The sequence below is a fragment of the Chlorocebus sabaeus genome, chromosome 14 (assembly GCF_047675955.1).
Source record: "Chlorocebus sabaeus isolate Y175 chromosome 14, mChlSab1.0.hap1, whole genome shotgun sequence".
In the NCBI taxonomy this organism is placed as follows: Eukaryota; Metazoa; Chordata; class Mammalia; order Primates; family Cercopithecidae; genus Chlorocebus; species Chlorocebus sabaeus.
The window spans coordinates 54,218,728-54,238,959 of NC_132917.1; the positions used below are offsets into that span (position 1 = coordinate 54,218,728).

General features: G+C 40.5%; 1 protein-coding gene across 1 annotated transcript in view; it reads left to right on the forward strand.

The window, feature by feature from the left end:
- The first annotated feature begins 272 nt into the window (after nt 1-272).
- CIMIP6 (ciliary microtubule inner protein 6) overlaps nt 273-20,232 on the forward strand; it is a 42,580-nt gene continuing 22,620 nt past the window's right edge. Inside the window, 3 exon segments of the mRNA XM_073022713.1 lie at nt 273-308; nt 11,240-11,404; nt 11,589-11,733. Of these exon segments, the coding sequence (XP_072878814.1) occupies nt 273-308; nt 11,240-11,404; nt 11,589-11,733 (346 nt within the window).

A 20,232-nucleotide genomic window follows, 5' to 3' on the forward strand; every position in this document is an offset into this window, starting at 1 on the left:
TTTTGTGAAAGAGGTTGATCTGGATGGAGATTAATATTAGGATCTTACCTCTGGGATTCTCTGCTGAAGGAGCATACAGGCAAGAAATGATGACAAAATAGTCAACAAAACACTGATTTCATTAACTAGACAAAGACCCATTGCAATAATAAAAACTTGAGTAAAAACTAACTACAGAAATTGATTTAGGGTAGGAGGCCAAGACAAACTCTCTTATTTCTTATACTCTCTGCCTTGAAGTCTATACCCTCTCTCCAAATAGTTGTGTGATTATGGATGACTGGTCCATCAGCTCCCCCAAGGTGCAGGTAGGACAGAGAGAGTTGAGATGAGGCGGCCAGCTAAGACAGGCCCTGCCTGCTTCATCCAATCACTGGACACAGGAAGTGAGAAAGGGCAAGATTGTGTACCATCCCTGAGCACAGACCTTTAATACAATGAAAATGGTCCCAGTCAAAATCTGCTTCTTAATATCTGATTAGCAAGTTCGTTCTCCAGTGGAATGAAAGTGGGTAAAGAGAGGGATGCCAGAAATGAAGTGACAGTTTCCTTCTAATCCATTGAACTAAGGCAAAAATAAGTCCATTCCCCACAAATAGGATAGAACATACCCCAGAAAAGTTAATTAGATCAACAAACAGAGTAAAGCAGAAATGAGGATTGTTTGTGGAAAACCAAAGTATAGTTTGGAGCAAGGAATCCAAATTGTGGAGGTGTGGAACCAGTGGAACCAGTGTTAAGATATTCGTATCTTTTTGACTGTGTGAAATCCAAAGCCAGAAAAGAGCTAAAAAACCACCCAAGGAAAAAACATGAAGTCTCATCATAAAGATGAAATCTTTTTTGCCTATCACCAATGTCTCAGGATACCCTTGGTAAGTCTAGTCTCTGGCACTCACAACTTCAGGTGAACAATTCCAGAAGCAGGGGGATACCAGCGGGCTGGAGAGGAAGAGAGGGGTCTGTATAAAACTTAACGAGATGCTTTTGCCATTCATTCAGGAAAAATCTACTGAGAATATGCCAGGTACCAGGTACTCTGCATGGTGCTAGGCACAACAGAGAGGAGTAAAGACAATCTCAACTTTTAAAACACTTACATTCTGTGAAAATACTGATGGATAACAAGTCAATGAGCACTTGCTTTGTGCCAGGCAGTATACTACGGACCACCTTACTTTTATCCTCACGAAAACTCTATGAGGAAGGCAGGGGCTATAATTATTATCATTTTATAGATAAGGAAGTATCAGAAACATACAACTTGCTCAAGGTCATGCAGCCAAGAAGTGGCTCCAACTCCAGAGCCCAGCTTGTAACTATTATGCTATAGTCCTTCAAATACTGAATGAGAAGCAAAGAGAATATTAAAAATAGGAAGTAAAATTCAGTTCTATCTATATTCAGTTCAGAAAAAAAGACTAAGAATCTAGGTTTAAATATGTTCATAGAGAAGGTAAAAATAAAAAGTTTCAAGAGTAGTAGCCATAAGAAGTAACATAAGCCTCATGTTACTATATATGAATAGAAAGTGATAGACGATAATAAGTTTGGAATATGACCCTATGAAATACACCCAAGATAAAATTAAATAACTTAAGTTTCCACTACTTACATAACTTCAAGCATTCATTAGGAAAATAACATACTTACAATCATTATATTTTACTCTTGTGAGGTTTTCCGCTCTCATCCAAATTAACCAAACCACAATCAAGTTAAAGCAAAAGTCTAAAATTAGTTCTTTGGTCCTATATTCTACATTATTCAGGCTCATGTTTAGAGAGACAGATATGAGTTTGGAATAGCTGAACTCATGAGTGGGCTCCTCAGCCTGATATTCTTACAGAAATGAAATCTGGTTTAAAGTAAGGATTAATAGCAGGCTCAGCAAACAAACAGAATCTAAAATATAAACAAAAGAGCAAGGGCAAGCAACAGTTTTGCAGGGGAGGCTGTTACCAAAGTGCATGCTGATGGAAACATAGTTTACACACCGGAAGTTGTCTCCTCCTGGGAAACTAATCCCAAGTGGGTGAGGTTAGGACATTAGCATAGCCAACTACTGGATTTCATAATGATGACGTCTCCCACTTGTTAAGCAAGGGCAGTTTAACGAAGTTCTTTCGTATGTAACTGTTCCTTCAAGCTTGCTATGTAGGTAGGGTAAATGGTAGCATCCCAGTGTACAGATAAAGACAGAGGCTCAGAGAGTTCAGACTTGCCGACTGTCTCAGGAATGATAAACAAAAAGCCAGCCCCAAATCTGGATTTCCAACAGGAGAATCTCCTGCCCTTGTTCACTGTGGTGGCTTAGACAACAATGGCTTGCAAGGCTTAGACCTGAGGCAACAATAGCCCCCCAGGCTTTCCTGTAGTCCCCATAAGGTTGACTAGCCATGACCTAGGTGAAGCAAGGTCTGTGATGCTTTCCGTATCTATTCTCTACATGACAAAAAATTGTAGAGATGCTGCATTTCTTTCTAATGGTCATTTCTTTTATAAATAGAAAAGGTTTTCTAAGATTTCTTTTCCTGAATCTTACAACTCATTATTGAAGTCTTAGAGGTTGGCAGAGAAAGCAAGAAAAAGAGAAGCTCATATCAGCTAAACAGTTTGCTCCCAGGCTTACTGTAAGAGGATAAAAAATATGGCTAAGTTTCTAAACTCTTGAAAAGCTTATAAATGCTGCAGTAATTACCTATAACTTAATGCCATTATAATTAAATGCCATCATAATTAAATAAGAGGAAAAGTGTAGGCTAGAATAATAGTTTAAAAGAAATGACTTGCAAAACCTTTATTTGCCACACCATTTTGAAAAGAATGGCATAGGTCTAGGAGATACTTGAGGTAAACTAAAATAACACTTATTAGCGTTATACTTTTCTTTTTAAAAGTTATAATTGACAAATATTCATGGGGTACATAGTGATGTCTCAATACATATAATATATAGTATGCACTTTTCTACTTAAAACCTCAACTGTGATTTCTTTTTAGGCATATTCTTTTAGGTCAAAGCCCTCATTGTCCTTTAAATGAAATGTTACCTCCTTACTTCACTTTTTCTACAGAAGGAAAGAATTTTTAAATTTATCATAAAGTCCACCCATCCATATCAATATCACTACCATTGTTTACCAGTTCAGTGGCATAGTCTCAAAATTGTGGCACCAAAAAAGTCATGAGTCAGATTCATGGTGATTTGTGATTATGTGCTTATTCTTGGCTTGTTATTGTCTGTTTTACAAACCATGCAACCTAAGCTGCTGCATGTGTGTCAGAATGCACTGTGTATGACATTTTACAAGCAGATGGAGCACACTCACTCCTCCCAACAACCCCATCATTGAATGACTATCATATTCTCCTCCCCTATTATAGCCTTCCTATCTCAAAGCCTTCCACCTATCATCCATGGACTCCTATAACATTTCTGACTTCACTTTATCTACTTATTTTTACCCAATTTCATACCATAGTGTTCCTAACCTTTTCTAGTCTACAGTAAAAAGACTCTATTTAGGATTTTAAGTTAATTTTTTTTTTTTTTTTTTTTTTTTTTTTTTTGAGACAGAGTCTCGCTCTGTCACCCAGGCTGGAGTGCAGTGGCACAATCTCAGCTAACTGCAACCTCCATCTCCTGGGTTCAAGCAATTCTCCTACCTCAGCCTCCTGAGTGGCCAAGACTACAGGCACCTGCCACCACATCAAGCTAATTTTTGTATTTTTAGTAGAGATGGGGTTTCACCATATTGGCCAGGCTGGTCTCAGACTCCTGATCTTGTGATCCACCTGCCTCAGCCTCCCAAAGTGCTGGGATTAGCTGCGTGAGTCACCACGCCCAGCAAATTTTTACTGTTATGCTTTACAGCAAGAGGTAGAAAAACTAGATATAGAGGCAATGAGGTATAAATATATAGAGAGACTGGTCTAAAAACAAATCTGGCTGTATTGCTTTCTAGCTGCCCTTAGACAAGGGGAAAGGGTGGGGAGAAATAATAATTACTGGGTACCTATTTTGTACCATGGGCCTTTTGTATATTATCTTATTTGATATAATAACCCTACAAGATAACTTCTTTTATCCCTACTCTGTTAGGGTCTTCTTTTTTTATGTTTCAAAGATTAACAAGAGAAATATTGAATATCTAAAGCTCAAATAATTTAAGTAACTTGCCTACAGTCACAGAGCTAGGCTTTAAACTCAAATTTCACCCCTAAGTTCAATAAATATTAGTTATCCTCCCCCCAGGAAAAGTACAGAGAATGGCAATTTGTATTAATCAAAGGGATCAAAAATAGAGTTTTTGGGCAGAAGTTTAAGAACTTACGTTTTCTTTTAGCTTAAAAGGAAGTTCTAATTGCCATTTTAAAAATGAGATTCTCTAAGTATACTGAACAGTTACTATCCATTTCCACAAAAGAACACTTAGAAATTAAAAGTAGTACATATTTTGTGGGATATAAAGGATTTTCTGTGTCTTATTCACAGGACCTATTTGGAAGTTTTTTTTTCTTTTTTTGAGATAGACTCTCACTATGTCACCCAGGCTGGAGTGCAGTGGTGTAATCTCAGTTCACTGCAACCTCCACCTCCCAGGTTCAAGCAATTCTCCTGCCTCAGCCTCCCAAGCAGCTGGGATTACAGGTACCTGGCACTATGCCCAGCTAATTTTTTGCATTTTTAGTAGAGACGGGGTTTCACCATGTTGGCCAGGCTGGTCTTGAACTCCTGACCTCATGATTCACCCCCGCCTCAGCCTCCCAAAGTGCTGGGATTACAGGTGTGAGCCACCATACTTGGCCCATTTGTAAGATAATTTTTAAGGTGCCAGAAATTTCAAAGAACAAACTAAAATTTCATGTTCCAATGAGAATAGGCCAGAATACAGAAGGTACTCCAATACAGAAGGTATATACTGGCTTGGCTATATGTTAGCTAATAAGATACAGTGATGACCTACAAGGAAGATGATCACATCTCTGGACTTCTTCAAATAGAACGAGGAAAATTGCTTTTAAGAGAAGCTAGGAGACATAGAAAACCTTCAAAACTAAAGAACTTAGGCTGATGATATGGTTTGGCTCTGTGTCCCCACCAAAATCACATCTTGAATTGAAATCTCCATGTGTCAGGGGAGGGTCCTGGTGGGAGGTGACTGGATCATGGGGGCGGTTTCCCAAATGATGTTCTCATGATAGTGAGTTCTCATGAGATCCGATGGCTTTAAAGTGTGGCACTTCCCGTCTGCCTTCTCCTGATGCCATGTAAGACATGCCTTGCTTCCCCTTCGCTTTCCACCATGATTGCAAGTTTCCTGAGGCCCCCCAGCCATGCAGAACTGTGAGTCATATTAAATTCCTTCTTTATAAATTACCCAGTCTCAGGTAGTTCTTTATAGCAGTGTAAACACAAACTAATACAGAAAATTGGTACCAAGAGAAGTGGGGCACTGTTATAAAGATACCTGAAAACGTGGAAGCAACTTTGGAACTGGGTAAAGGTCATAGGTTGGAACATTTTGGAGGGCTCAGAAGAACACAGGAAAATGTGGGAAAGTTTGGAACTTCCTAGAGACTTGTTGAATGGTTTTAATCAAAATGCTGACAGTAAAATGTACAACAATGTCCAGGCTGAGGTGGTCTCGGATGGAGACAAGGGAGGAATTTATTGGGAACTGGAGCAAAGGTCACTCTTGCTGTGCTTTAGCAAAGAGACTGGCTGCATTTTGCCCCTGCCCTAGAGATCTGTGGAACTTTGAACATGACATTATTTATGGTATCTGGAAAGAGATTTCTAAGTAGCAAGGCATTCAAGATGTGACCTGGCTTTTTCTGAAGTGTACAGTCATATGAGCTCACAAAGAGATAGTCTGAAATTGGAACTTACGTTTAAAAAGGAAGCAGGGCATAAAAGTTTGGAAAATTTGCAGCCTGACCATGTGGTAGAAAACAAAAACCCATTTTCTGGGGAGAAATTCAAACCCAAGCAGCTGCAGACATTTGCATAAGTAATGAAGAGCCAAATGTTAAGACAATGGGGAAAACGTCTCCAGAACATTTCAGAGATCTTCATGGCAGCTCCTCCCATCACAGGCCCAGAGGCTTAGGAGGGAAAAATGGTTTTACAGGCCAGGCCCAGGGCCCAGCTGCTCTGTACAGCCTTGGGACACAGCACCCTGCATCCCAGCTGCTCCAGCTACAGCCGTGGCTAAAAGGGGCCAAGGTACAGCTCAGGTCATTGCTTTGGAGGGCACAAGCCCCAAGCCTTGGCACCTTCTATGTGGTGTTGGGCCTGTAGGTACACACAAGACAAGAGTTGAGCTTTGAGAGTCTCTGCCTAGATTTCAGAGTATGTATGGAAATGCCTGAATGTCCAGACAAAAGTCTGCTGCAGGGGTGGAGAACTCATGGAGAACCTCTCCTAGGGCAATGCAGAGTAGAAATGTGGGGTTGGAGCCCCTATAAAAGTACCCCACTGGGGCACTGTCTAGTGGAGCTGTGAGAAGAGGGCCACCATCCTCCAGACCCAGAATGGTAGCTCCACTGACAGCCTGTACCGTGCACTTTCAAAAACCACAGGCACTCAACACCAGCCCAAAAAAGCAGCCGCAGGGGTTGGACCCTGCAGAGCCACAGGGACAGAGCTGCCCAAGGCCTTGGGAGCACAGCTCTTATAGCAACTTGTCCTGGACGTCAGACATGGTGTCAAAGGAGATTATTTTGGACCATTAAGATTTAATGAATGCCCTGTTGGGTTTGGGATGTGCATGGGGCCTGCAGCCCCTTTGTTCTGGTCAATTTTTCCCTTTTGCAATGGGAGCATTTACCCAATGCCCATACCCCCAATGTATCTAGGAAATACATAACTTGCTTTTGATTTTACAGGCTCATAGGCAGAAGGGCCTTGTCTCAGATGAGACTTTGAACTAGGACTTTTGAGTTAATGCTGGAGTACAACTTTGAGGAACTGTTGAGAAGGCATAATTGTTTTTGAAATGTAAGAAGGACATGATATTTGGGAGAGGCCAGGGGTGGAATGATATGGTTTGGCTCTGTGTCCCCACCCAAATCTCATCTCGAATTGTAATCCCCACGTTATCAGAGAAGGGACCTAATGGGAGGTGACTGGATCATGGGGGCAGTTTCCTTCATGATGTTCTCTTGATAGTGAGTTCTCATGAGATCTTGTGGTTTAAAAGTATGGGACATCCCCCCTTACTCTCTCTCTCGCCACCATGTCAGACATGCCTTGCTTCTCCTTCACCTTCCACCATGATTTTAACTTTTTTGAGACCTCCTCAGCCGTGTGGGACTGTGAGTCAATTAAATCTCTTTATAAATTATCCAGTCTGAAGTAATTCTTTACAGCAGTATGAAAATGGACTAACACAAGTAGTGATTCCTAACCTTTTGGGAATGGTATCACCCCAGCCATGTTTCATTTTCCAGTGTTCCTTCTTCAAGAAGCTAAATATCCATAGCCATTCATTCAACTCATCTTCACCCCATGACCACTCTATTTAAAATATCACTGCAGTATGGAAATGGCCTTTCACTATTTTCTCCAACTAAGACAGGTTTTTCATTCATCCTTTCTTTGGTCATGCAAGATCTATACAGGCAACCATATTTGGGATTATTTAAAAATAAACCTTAAGTCATGAAATCATAGAGGGGCCTGGATTAACAAAATATAAGCCCTCCAAATTCATAAAATACAAATTTCTTCATTCAATCAGGTAAACTTGCAAACTAGTGAGTTCTGATAATTTTGTAGTAACTCAGGCTGTTTTAATTCTTTCAAGAGATCTCATGGAATTAAGATTTTAATTTATACATCTATATGAATGTAAACATACCCATGCATATATCCAGGATTTGTTTTGTTTTTTGTTTGAGATGGAGTTTCGCTCTTGTTGCCCAGGCTGGAGTGCAGTGGCGCAATATTGGCTCACCGCAACCTCTGCCTCCTGGGTTCAAGAAATTCTCCTGTCTCAGTCTCCAGAGTACATGGGATTACAGGGACCTGCCACCAGGCCCAGCTAATAGTTTGTATTTTTAGTAGAGACGGGCTTTCGCCATGTTGGTCAGGCTGGTCTCAAACTCCCGACCTCAGGTGATCTGCCTGCTTCAGCCTCCAAAAGGGATTATAGGTGTGAACCACCGTGCCCAGCATATTCAGGATTATATATATCAGAAGTGATCTATATGATTTCTACTAGAGATTTTTACCCTTTAGGAAATGTAACAACTTATACTTATTTATTTCGTAATATGTCTCTCTTAAAAGCATGCTACAAATCAATTAGCTTTGAACCTAGACCAGAGGAAAATACAGGGTCCCTTTCATTTCTGTGATTTATTTGAACCCATCCATCTTCAAAGATGGGCAGACCTAACACTACCATTTTTCATTCCCATTATCCTCAAATTCATGTCTATTTTGGTTTGATAAAATTTTTATAGTATAAGATAATGAAACAAAGACAACATAATGCATGCACTTAATGAATCTTCTACCCTACTAGTTATAAAAACAGGAAGACTAACAGCTAACTCTTAATGAGTGCTATGTGCCAGGACAAGTTCTCTGAACATATTTTCTCATTTAATCCTTACAATACATGTATACGAGGCAAATAAGTTGTCTTTTAAAAATAGAACTAGGACTAGCTTTTGTTTATGTCGTATTTTTGAGATTCTCACCTGTATCACACGCACATCACTGAAAAAAGAACTGCGAGGAAGCTGGATCTCCCTGAGCCTCAGCTTTCCTATCAGGTTATACAACTGTGTCATTCTTTATTTCTGGAATTTTCCTATGGTTGCAAAAAAATGTTGAAAATTTTCTACATCTATAACATTTTGGATGTGCAATTTTCATCTTATTGTGTTCCCTCACATATGGTGTTCTAGCTCAAAGATCATCAGTATTTTTAACTTGCACAATATTAGTAACTACTTTGAATTATTCTTCATTGACAAGTATCCAAATATCTATCACAAATTAGAAAATTACATGTATTATTTAGGCTAGTGTTTTCATTGATCTTTCAAACAAATTTTCCAGTAGAATCACTGTATTTTACATTTGGAAGAGATCATGAAGACAATTTAATATGAAGTTATCTTTGTACAAGTGAAAATCTATAGCACAGAGAGGTTTAAGTGTCTCCCCTAGGTCAATGCTTAGTTAGTAGTAAAAACCACTAATGGCAGCCCCGTGCTTTTTCTGTATAAAAACATTAAAAGTTATTATAAAATTCCTATTTTTATGCAGCACCCTGCAGAGGATGCACCAGGAATAAATAATTGGCACATTATTATACTATCAGTACTGCAATGTAATACTTTATCGGTTGTATAATGTGTTCATATATCATTGATGTTTTGGTCACAGTTTTTTTTTACTGTATGTCTTATATCCTTAACTAGATTGTGACTTCCCTGTGGTTGGCACAATTTCCTTTTTTTTTTTTTTTTTTTTTTGAGATTGAGTCTTGCTCTGTCACCCAGGCTATAGTGCAATGGTGCAATCTTGGCTCACTGCAACCTCTGCCTCTTGGGTTCAGTGATTCTCCTGCCTCAACCTCCCGAGTAGCTAGGACTACAGGCACGTGCCACCAAGCCTGGATAATTTTTGTAGTTTTAGTAGTGACGGGGTTTCACCGTGTTAGCCAGGATGGTCTTGATCTCCTGACCTTGTGATCTGCCTGCCTCAGCCTCCCAAAGTGCTGGGATTACAGGCGTGAGCTATGGTGCCCAGCCCACAATTTGTTTTCTAAATGTTTCTCATACCTTTTAATAAGTCCTAGACATATGCAAACTACTTAACAGAGACTGACATCAATGTATTTAAAACTAACACCATAATGCTCATTCAGAGAGGCAAATGACTCTAATCCTGTATGGATGCAGGTGAACTTGTCAGTCTGAAAGGAGCAAGTTGAGAAAATGCCCTCATTTCTTATCAAGCCTGAGACTGTTCCTGGGTAGGTGGTTTTAGGATTTGAAGCGATTGGTGAAGGTTGAAACAGAAATTAGAAGGAATGATAAGGGAGTTGTCTAACCCTCAAGGACATGTGGCAGCATAGCAGATCAAATTGATCAATAAAAATAATGACAAAGCACTTACTAAGCATCGGGCCCTGCTCTCAGTACTCTGCCTGTATTAAATCATCACCTCACAACAACCCTAGGTATTTTCCCCATTTTGTGGATGAAAAAAATTAAGGCTCAGAGAGGTTAGGTGGTTTGCCCAAGTGAACTAGCTAGTAAATGGTAGAGCCAGGTTTCAAACACTGACTGCTCCCAGGCCCTAAGCTCCTATCACAGTGTGATGGTTAGGATAAGACCAGGTAAGCAGGTGGTGGTTAATACAATGCCTAACAAATGCATGGTCCCCTAGTGGAAGCTCAACTGATATTAGTTCCCTCTGCTTTCTGGTTTTCAAGCCTCTCACCCCATATTTATTTACTCATCCTCTCCTTACTCACCAAACACACACACACAATGACACATTCACACACAGTCCAGTCTTTAACAACAAAGTCCACACTCAGGTATCTAGGTCACTAGGTGTCAAATCTATACATATGTTCTTCTTCCTGATAGGATTTCAGGTCACATACATAAAATGAGTCCTAGGACCAACCTCCGCCCTCCCCATCACTCTCCAAGGTGAATGTAAATACACACACGAACACTGACTCTGAATTCCAAACATATGCATATGCATAGCCTAGTATAAGGCAGAATTCAACTCCGCACTTTTCGTTTTCCGTTATCCAGGGAAATGCATGAGTTACCATGACAGATGCCAAAGACTTTTGGCTCTGGTAGTGGAAACTGGGAGGCAATGGTGAGATGAAGTAAGAAATTCCAGGGCCAGAAGGTGGATGCAAGTCAGCAACGGCTTTTCCCAGGAGCTTGCTCTTTTGGGGTAAGTGCTACACGTACAAGCCCCAACCCGCTGCATAAGCCACCCTATTCCGAACCCCGCTCAGGCTGCAACAGATGCACACACTGCAGGAAGCCTCATTTGCAGGAGATGAGTGTTCCCTTGCTCTATTTTAATCCTGGCAGCCCAGCCGGGGAAGGTTTTGTCAGAAATGGTGGAAAACAGTGACAACCAAGCTTTCTGGAGTAAAGGCTAGGCAACTCAGGAGCAACGAATCACGAATCGCACAGTATTTAATAATTCAAGGGAAAACAAGTATCCTTCCCGCAGGCCCGCACTTTTGCAGCCAGCTTGGGCAGCCGCGGTAGCGCCTGGGCGACGACCTTCCGGGCGCGGCGGAGACGCGAGCAGCGGTGCCCCGCGGCTCCGGAAACACCCCTTCCCCTATCCTCAAGGACCAAATCCGTCCTGATAAACACCCCTCCTGGCCCTACAGTGGGAAGGGCAAGTTCAAACGCAGGGCGTCAAGCCCACACGCCTAGAGACCCGGCCAGGCATCCCCCGCCCTCTTCGCTGCGCAGTCGCGCATGGTGAGCAACAGTCCCCACCAACCCCGCTTACTGCGCCTGCGCACTCCAGGGGTTGCCCCCCCTCCCCCACGCCCCTTTCCGAGGCCTAGCGCCTGTCGCTTAGCAACGCGCGAGTCATAGTCGCGGCGCTTCGCGTGCGCTTTTCCTGGCAGGGCTGCGTCCCTGTTCTTCCCGGGAGGCTCCTCGCTGCCTGGTCCCGTAGAGGCCCATGGAGGGAAAGGAAGATAAGCATCAGTAAGTGCTGGGGTTTCGTGTCTTATTTCCCCTTCCAAAAACTATTTTCCTCCTTCAGGGGGAGGCCGGGGTCCAGCATGGACAGTCCAGGCCAAGCTCAGACAGTCCTCTTGCTTCTCTAATTTCCACTTGTCTGAGCGCTTACAACAATAATTTTTAAAACACACCGTTTTACTGAGCACATACTGTGTGTCAGGGACTTGACTTGCATTACTAGGTCTAAAATTCTTGAACTCATCCACAGTTCTCACAATTATTAGCAGATTTTGTAGGCTTTACCTTTAAAATTATCCAGAATCTACCACTGTTCATCACTTTCAGTACTGTCCCCACCCAGGCCCAAGTACCAGCTTCTCTTGCCTGGATGCTGCAACAGCCCTCCAGTTGGTGGCTTTGTTTTTCCCTTACTCCTCTGCAGCCTCCTCAACACAGCAGTCAGAGCGGTCCTTTTACAGCCCAGGTTAGATCGCTGTTCTCCATCCGACATCGTAGAGTAAAAGCCAAGGCTCCTCCAATGGCCTATGGAGTCTACACAACGCCCCATTTCCCGTTTCTTGCCTCCCTCTGACAGGACTCTGCTACAGCAAACAGGCCTTTCTGCTATCATCTGCAGTGATAAAGACCAACATCAGCAGCACGTGGTTGTTAGGAATGCAAATTTTGGGGACTTCCCACCCCCGAGACACACTGAATCAGAAACTCTATGGCTAGGGCTCAATAATCTGGCTTCCACCAAGGCATCCAGGTGATTCTGATGTACCTTAAATTGAGACTATTAATCAAGGTAGTACATGCAGCTAGTCAGGAATGATGTGGAGCCAGTGATAACTTCTTCCAAAGCCTGTATTTTTGACCCTAGAACAATGGTTCTCACACTCGAACGTGCATAAGAATCAGCTAAACAGCTGGTTAAAACACGTTCCTGGGAACCAGCCCCAGAGATTCTGAGTTTGTAGTACTCACTAAAAACAAGTAAACAAAAAACTAGGTACATAAAAGAAATGGGGCCCATAAATTTGTATTTCTAACAAGGTCACAATTGATGCCAGTGCTGCTACTCCAGTGCCCATACTTTTAGAAGCAGTGCACTAAGGATGGTTACACTTCTGCTGGGAAGCTTTGGCAGTTACAGTTCACTCTGCTGGAATGCTTTTCCCACAGATACCCACTTAGCTCTCTCCTCCCCTCTTTTTTCAATTGCCACCTTCACAGTGCAGCCTCCACCCTACCTAAAAATGCAAACCTACCTCCCACATACATACACTCCCTTTTCCCACTCCCTATTTTATTATTGTCCTTAGCACTTAACAGACTATGTAATTTACTTTTTCATCTGCCTTTCCCCCATTAGAATGTAAGCTCTATGAGGGCAGGAATTTTTTGTTTTGTCACTGCTTTATCATCAGTGCCTCCAACAGCACCTGGCATGCAACTCAATAAATATCTGTTGAAACAATGAATTATTCAATGTTATTCTCCTATCTCTTACTATAGGTATTGTTCCTATCATGCAAATGAGACAAAGGCTCAGATATGGCAGAACTGGGCTTCCAGTCCCTGTCTGACTCACTTCAGAGCCCATCAGTGTTTTTATCTGTGCTTTTCTTCTGGCAAGAGATTGCTAGAATCATATATTTCACGCTTACTTATCAACCCATAGGCATTCATACCACAAGTGCTTAATCAAATGAATTTAACTATATAAGCAAATAGCCCCAGTCCTTTTCTTCAAGGACTTGATCACTACAAGTGTATATTGTTGGGTGATAACTATGAGAAACAGGTGGAAAAAACTGATGCCAGATGCCTACAATAAATTGACCCCAAAGATTCTACCTTTAAATAAATAATTATATCTCTGGAAAGGTAATAGAAAAAGGTTTAGAAGTTTTTTACATTTTACCAGTAATCAGTTTTTCCAAATCCTTTGCAGAAAGTAATTTTTGGGAAGAAGGAACTAGAATCCAAGGATTCTGAATATTGTTTTTATGTGTACTGGAGGGGTGGTTGAGGGTATTCAAACAAAGCCAGAGTAAACAACTCCAGCAGATTCACCAGAAATATGTAAATATTATAATGGCGGTCCATTTACCTTGGATGAACAGGACGCTTTCCCTGATGTTAGGCACGTGATGAATTCAACAATCTACACCTTCATGGAACTTATTGACTAGTAAAGGATATTTGTAGTGCTTACTAAAAACAAGTAAACAAAAAACTAGGTACATAAAACATTGTGGTGTTAATAAAATGAACAAAGTACTAAAATAGAGAACACATGTGGCAGGGAAAGGAAATCTAGGAAAAGCTGCTGAGGAGATGGTTTTAAGCTGAGACCTAAATATCCTGAGCCAGCTGTGCTGGGAGCTGGGAAAGAGCTGTCCAGGCAGAGGGAAGAGCATGTGCAGGTGCCGTGAGGGAAAGAGATTGATGTGTCCCTGGAACTGACAGAAGGCAGTCTGGTTGGAGGGTCTTGAGTGAGGTTGAAGAGATTCACTGGGGCAACTCACACAGGACCTTAGAAGTACAATTAGGAGGCAGTATTTTATTGCAAATGAATGGGAAACTACTTGAGGGTTTTAATTGAAAAGTGACATGGGCCAGGCACGGTGGCTCATGCCTGTAATCCCACCACTTAGGGAGGCCGAGGCTGGCAGATCACCTTAGGTCAGGAGTTCAAGACCACCCTGGCCAACGTGGGGAAACCCTGTCTCTACTAAAAAAAAAAATACAAAAGTTAGTCGGGCGAGGTGGTACGCACCTGTAGCCCCAGCTACTTGGGAGGCTGAGGCAAGAGAATCACTTGAACCTGGGAGGCAGAAGTTGCAGTGAGCGGAGATAGTGCCACTCCTGCCTGGGACAGAGTAAGACTCCGCCTCAAAAAGGGAAAAAAAGGAAAATGATGCGATAGAAGAGATGGACCTGGCATTCATTTGAAGGAAGGCAGGTGTTATACTTTAACGGCTGTGTGTAAGGTTAAACAGTGCTACCTGCTTTCTCTGTGAATTTGGGGTTTCATTGACTCACCTGCTGTGGGATCACGGCTTTGATTTTAAAAGCTTCTATGTAAAAAGTATTCAAATTCATATATTTCATTCTTTATTTTTCAAGTAGGTGAATTTTAAAAATACTGCCTTTTATAATTTCAATTTCTCCTTATTTGAAAGGAGAAAAATCTGATAAGCTGTTTCTTCTTATACATTTTAAAAATATTTTAGTAATTTTCATATTTGTAACAGTGTCCTTATTAGTGGCAAAAAATGAAGAGATTTATTTTGACTGCCATATAGTGTTCCTTTCTTGAAAATATAATAATGGTGCTCCTTTGGTGGCTTTAAGTTTGCCAGACAAGCTTTTGAAAATTAACTGGTTTATCCTTGTCCAGATAGCTGTTTACTAGGTAAACGGGGGAATAAAGCCATTCTCTTGGTAATAAAACTTTTAAAGAAGATGAGTTAAGTATAGGATGTAACTTGTCCACACACATAAGTACTGCAAACATGATTTGGAAGCATAATCCAATCACCACTCTTTCTTTACTCCAAGCAAATGAGAGGTGGTGCACTGCACTGGTATATTATAATGAGTGATCATTATTAACACAAATCCCTTTATCGCTTATATGATTTAGAATTAGAAAATGGCCTCCTACATTTTAATAGCACAAACCCTTTTAACTATTAATACAGCCTAAATTATCTTGACTGATGTTTGTAATATATTTAAATCTTATTTTATGTAATTTTGACTCAATATTTTAATGGTTACTTGGGTAAATGATTTGCTATTTGTGTTTTTCAGACAGCATAAAATAGAGGATGCTGCTATAGCATATGTAACTGAAAATGAAGAAATTAAACATGAAAAAAAACTTGGAAAAAGCATACAACATTCAAAACCACATGTCGGAAGAGGACGTATATATTATGCTAAATTCATTAACACAAATGCAAGAACATACAATGAACCAGTTCCCTACATAGATCCCAAAAAAGGGCCAGAAATACAGGTTGGACAGATGTTCATTGTATACAAATAGAGATTTAGATTCAGACGCTGTTTTGCAGAATAATTTGGTCACAGACTATAAAGGATGAGATACATCTCAGAGTAGTACTTATCATAATCCAATAGTTAAAAGCAGTAACCTGGAACTATTTTGGCACATGACTTTTACATATAAACAATACAGATACAGGGAGGGAATCTAAGTAATTGTTTCCCTAGATTGGGTCCAATTATTGCCACAAAATAGTGCTTTGGGGTTACTAAAGAAATTTCATGTATATATTGTATTTACAATATATATTCTAATATAAAAATGTCCCATGATACTCAGTAATTCACATACCTTCTGTAAAATAATAATCATTTATTGAAAGCATATGAAGTTCTAAGAATGAGCTAAGTGTTTTATATAAATTATATTTTTTAATCTCTACAATTTTTACGAAGTCTTATTGGAAATAGTTTACAGATAACACATATTCCGATGAGGTTAATTAACATATCTGAGATTAAGAAGCAAATGTCACAGTCATATTTCTGACCCAGGGCTATTGGTTTAGCCAAACCACACTTCATTGACTGTACCATGCTAAAAATATTCCCTTATCTTTTTTATAAAGTCAGGTTTGTTGCAGTACAATTTATTGTATTAGTTTCCTATTGCTCATCTTACAAATTTTCACAAACTTAAAAGATGGTTGAAAGCAGCACATATTTATTCTCTAGCTTAGAACTCCAAAATCCATCTCCCTGGCTGTTGCCAGGCCTAGTTCCTTCTGTAGGCTCTAAGGGTGTATCAGTTTCCTTGCCTTTCCCAGCTTCTAGTGGCTGCCCACGTTCCTTAGTTTATGGCACCTTTTTGTTCGAAGTCAGCAACACAGCATCTTCAACTCTTTCTCTGACCCACTCTCCTGACTCTCTCTTATAAGGACCCTTGTGATTAGATTGCACCCACCCAGATAATTCAGGATAATCTCCCCATCTCAAGATCCTTAATCACATCTGCAAAGTCCCTTTGCCATGCAAGGTAGCATTCACACATTTGGAGATTAAAACATGAACAATCTTTAGGGACAGAGGGAGGGAACATTATTATGCCTACCCTTACACAGTAAATTAGTTACCCTTGTAGTGTATAATTCTCTGAATTTTGGTAAAAGTGTAGTCATGTTACTCCATCACAGTCAAGCCATGAATCATTTCCATCACCCTCAAAGGATCCCCTGTGCCCTTTTGTGGTCATCCCCTTCCTCTACTCAAACAGCCACTGATCTGTTTTCCATAGTTTTGCCCTTTCCAGAAAGTCACGTTAATGGAATTATACAGTATGTAGCTTATTGAACCAGTCTTTCAGAATAAAGCATTTGGGATTTGTCCATGTTGCTGCAGCATGTCACTAGTTCATTCCATTTGGTTGCTGCAACACACTTGCCATGTGACTTTGGGCAAGTCATGCTAAGCTTCAATTTCCTAATTTATATAATAAGGATAGTAGTTGTCCATCATGGGGTTTTTGTGAGAATTAAAATATTTTTGTCAGTTATTGTTCTAGACACTAGAGATACAGCAGTGAACAAAGTAAATGGGGAAAAACTCCTGTCCTTACATAACTTACATTTTAGTGAGGGAATAGATAAAACAAGTAAGCTGTATTCGAATGTTATATGGTAGTAAGGGCGGCATGCAAGGCAGGATAAGGAAGGCTGCAGGCAGAGCTGCAATTTTAAATTGGTGGTCAGAGAAGGCTTCACTGAGCGACATTTGAGTGAAGACCTGAGGGAGAGTGAGGGAGTAAGCATGTAGGAACCTGGCAGAAGAGCATTCATAATGCACAAAGGAAGCACTCACTAGACATTAGCTCTTAGTAGCAGCAGAATCCTAGTCTACTGCTCTTTGCAGTGATGGGGACTCATTTGCAGCTGAGAGCAGGATTCTATGAGAGAAGACCTAGTACAGTGCTGGGCCAGGCAAGTGTTCAACAGATGGGATTCAAAATACGTCACAGCAAAGGTAATAATTTCTCATGTAGGTTTTTTCCAGCATATTTGGAAAAGGAAATGTGTACCATCTAAATGGTCTCAGATCACTGTGCCAATGTCCACCTCCTCCTACTCCACTTCTTTCTTCATCTCTCTGTGTGTTAGGTATAGTGATTTAACATTTAGATGGAGATTGCTTTTTGTGAGCTCTCTTCATACTGATAACATCTGTTCTTGTCATAGACAGCACACCATGGTGTGAATGTGAGATCTTCTTGGGGCAGGAATTCCTGTGGTTAAATGTACTTTAATTCATGAACTAAGCCCTTTTAAGGGCCATATTGAGAGTACTTCATTTTGTACACTTGCTTATGCTCGCATACCAATTATTTCAGATTTTAAAGAAATCAATTGTTATTGTTAGACCAGACCTACACCGGGGAAATTAATTTGGTACCAAAATCCAGATTAGTGAAGTTCTTACATTTCTTGTAAAGGCTCATGAATGACTCTGAGCTCTAGTTCAGGGTTGAATTTAAAACTATTCACTGAACTCATCCTTACATTGGCAGTACTAAGAAAAAGAAGCTGGTTTGAGAATAGAAATATGAAACATAAAAGTTTAAAAACTTTATCCCACCTAATTTTCTCTTACTTCTTACTCTATCGGTATGTTGGAAAAAAAATGAACAAAGATGTTAAGAGCTACTATCCGCAAGACTAGGTGACAGAGCAGTAGTAGAATCATTATTAGCGCTGGACCTTTAAGAGATGGTGAAAGTGAGTTTGAGATGAAGAGCTCAAATAAGGGAAGCTGTCAGTGAATACTAATGAGGAGAGTTACAGAGAAAGACTGAAGATATCACTGAGTTACAAGCATGTCTGATTTGGGTGTGGCAGGAAGGGAAAGTTTATATTTTAAAAACATAGCCTGGGCAACATGGTGAGACTGCATTTATACAAAAAAAAATTTAAAAAAATAGCTGGGTGTAATGGTGTATGCCTGTGGTCCCAGCTACTTGAGAGGCTGAGGCAGGAAGATTGCTTCCACCTGGGAGGTCAAGGCCGCAGTGAGCTGTGTTCACGCCATTGCACTCCAGCCTGAGTGACAGAGTGAGACCCTGTCTCAAAAAGAAAGAAAATAGGCTGGGCACAGTGGCTCACACCTGTGATCCCAACATTTTGGAAGGCCAAAGCAGGAGGATAACTTGTGCCCAGGGGTTTGAAATCTGCCTGGGCAACATAGTGAGACCCATCTCTACAAAAATAAATAAATAAATAGCCAGGTGTGGTAGCAAGCCTCCGTAGTCCCCACTACTTAGGAGGCTGAGGCAGGAGGATGGCTTGAGCTCAGGAGTTCAAGGCTGCAGTGAGCAATGATCGTGCCACTGCACTCCAGCCTGAGCAACAAAGCAAGACCCTATCTCTAAAAACAAATTTTAAAATAATAAACAAAAACAACAATGAACCTTAAATCTACTCATTTCTAAGTATCCAAGGATTAATAAAGAACATGTATTTCACATATTTGTAAACTGTTCCTTTAAGATGACAGGTTTCTTTTTAAAGGTTAGCTTGGTTAAGAAAAAAACTGGTTGACAGTAATGCTGTCTTTATAAGAGTAAAGAATATAAACTTGCCTAAATATTTTAAATGACACCTGTTGTTTTATGTGTTTTGCTAAGATAGTATCTTTAGGATGCAACACGAGATTGGTTGGTTTTATTTATTTACAAGATTTTTAAGATTTCATCCATTTCTACCTAGGAACATAAAATTGGGGATGCTAGAAAAAGTAAGAAGTTGTTTTAGCTCAGTCATTTCCAAAGAAAACTGGTTTGATTGTCTTGTATTTTTGGCTGGGTGCGGTGGCTCACGCCTGCTATCCCAGCACTTTGGGAGGCTGAGGTGGGCAGATCACGAGGTCAGGAGTTCGAGAGCAGCCTGGCTGGCATGGTGAAACCCCATCTCTGCTAAAAAAACAAAAAATCAGCCGGGCATGGTGGTGCATGCCTGTAATCCCAGCTATTTGTGAGGCTGAGGCAGGAGAATTGCTTGAACCTGGCAGGCAGAGGTTGCAGTGAGCCAAGATCATGCCACTGGACTCCAGCCTGGGCAACAGAATGAGACTCCGTCTCAAGAATAAAATAAAATAAAATAAAAATATTTTTAAATATTGGTACTTTAAAAGAGATAGTATATACAAGGTTGGTATTTTCAAAAGTTTATTTTTCAGAGCACTGACCCTTGTCTACATGCTTGACAAAATAAATTTGCAAAGTCAAATACGTTTTGGAAAAGCTGTATTCTTATAAACCTTTCTCAGAGCTTCACAATTCACATTGGTGTGTAAAGGTTCTGAGAAATCTTGTGATAAACTTATTTAACTTTGTTTTTCTCACTATTTCCCAAAGTTATTTAACTGTGGACACCTCTTTTGTATAACACCTATTAATATGCTGGAGAACTAGTGTTCCACAGAACACAATTTTTGAATTTTTTTTTATGGGGG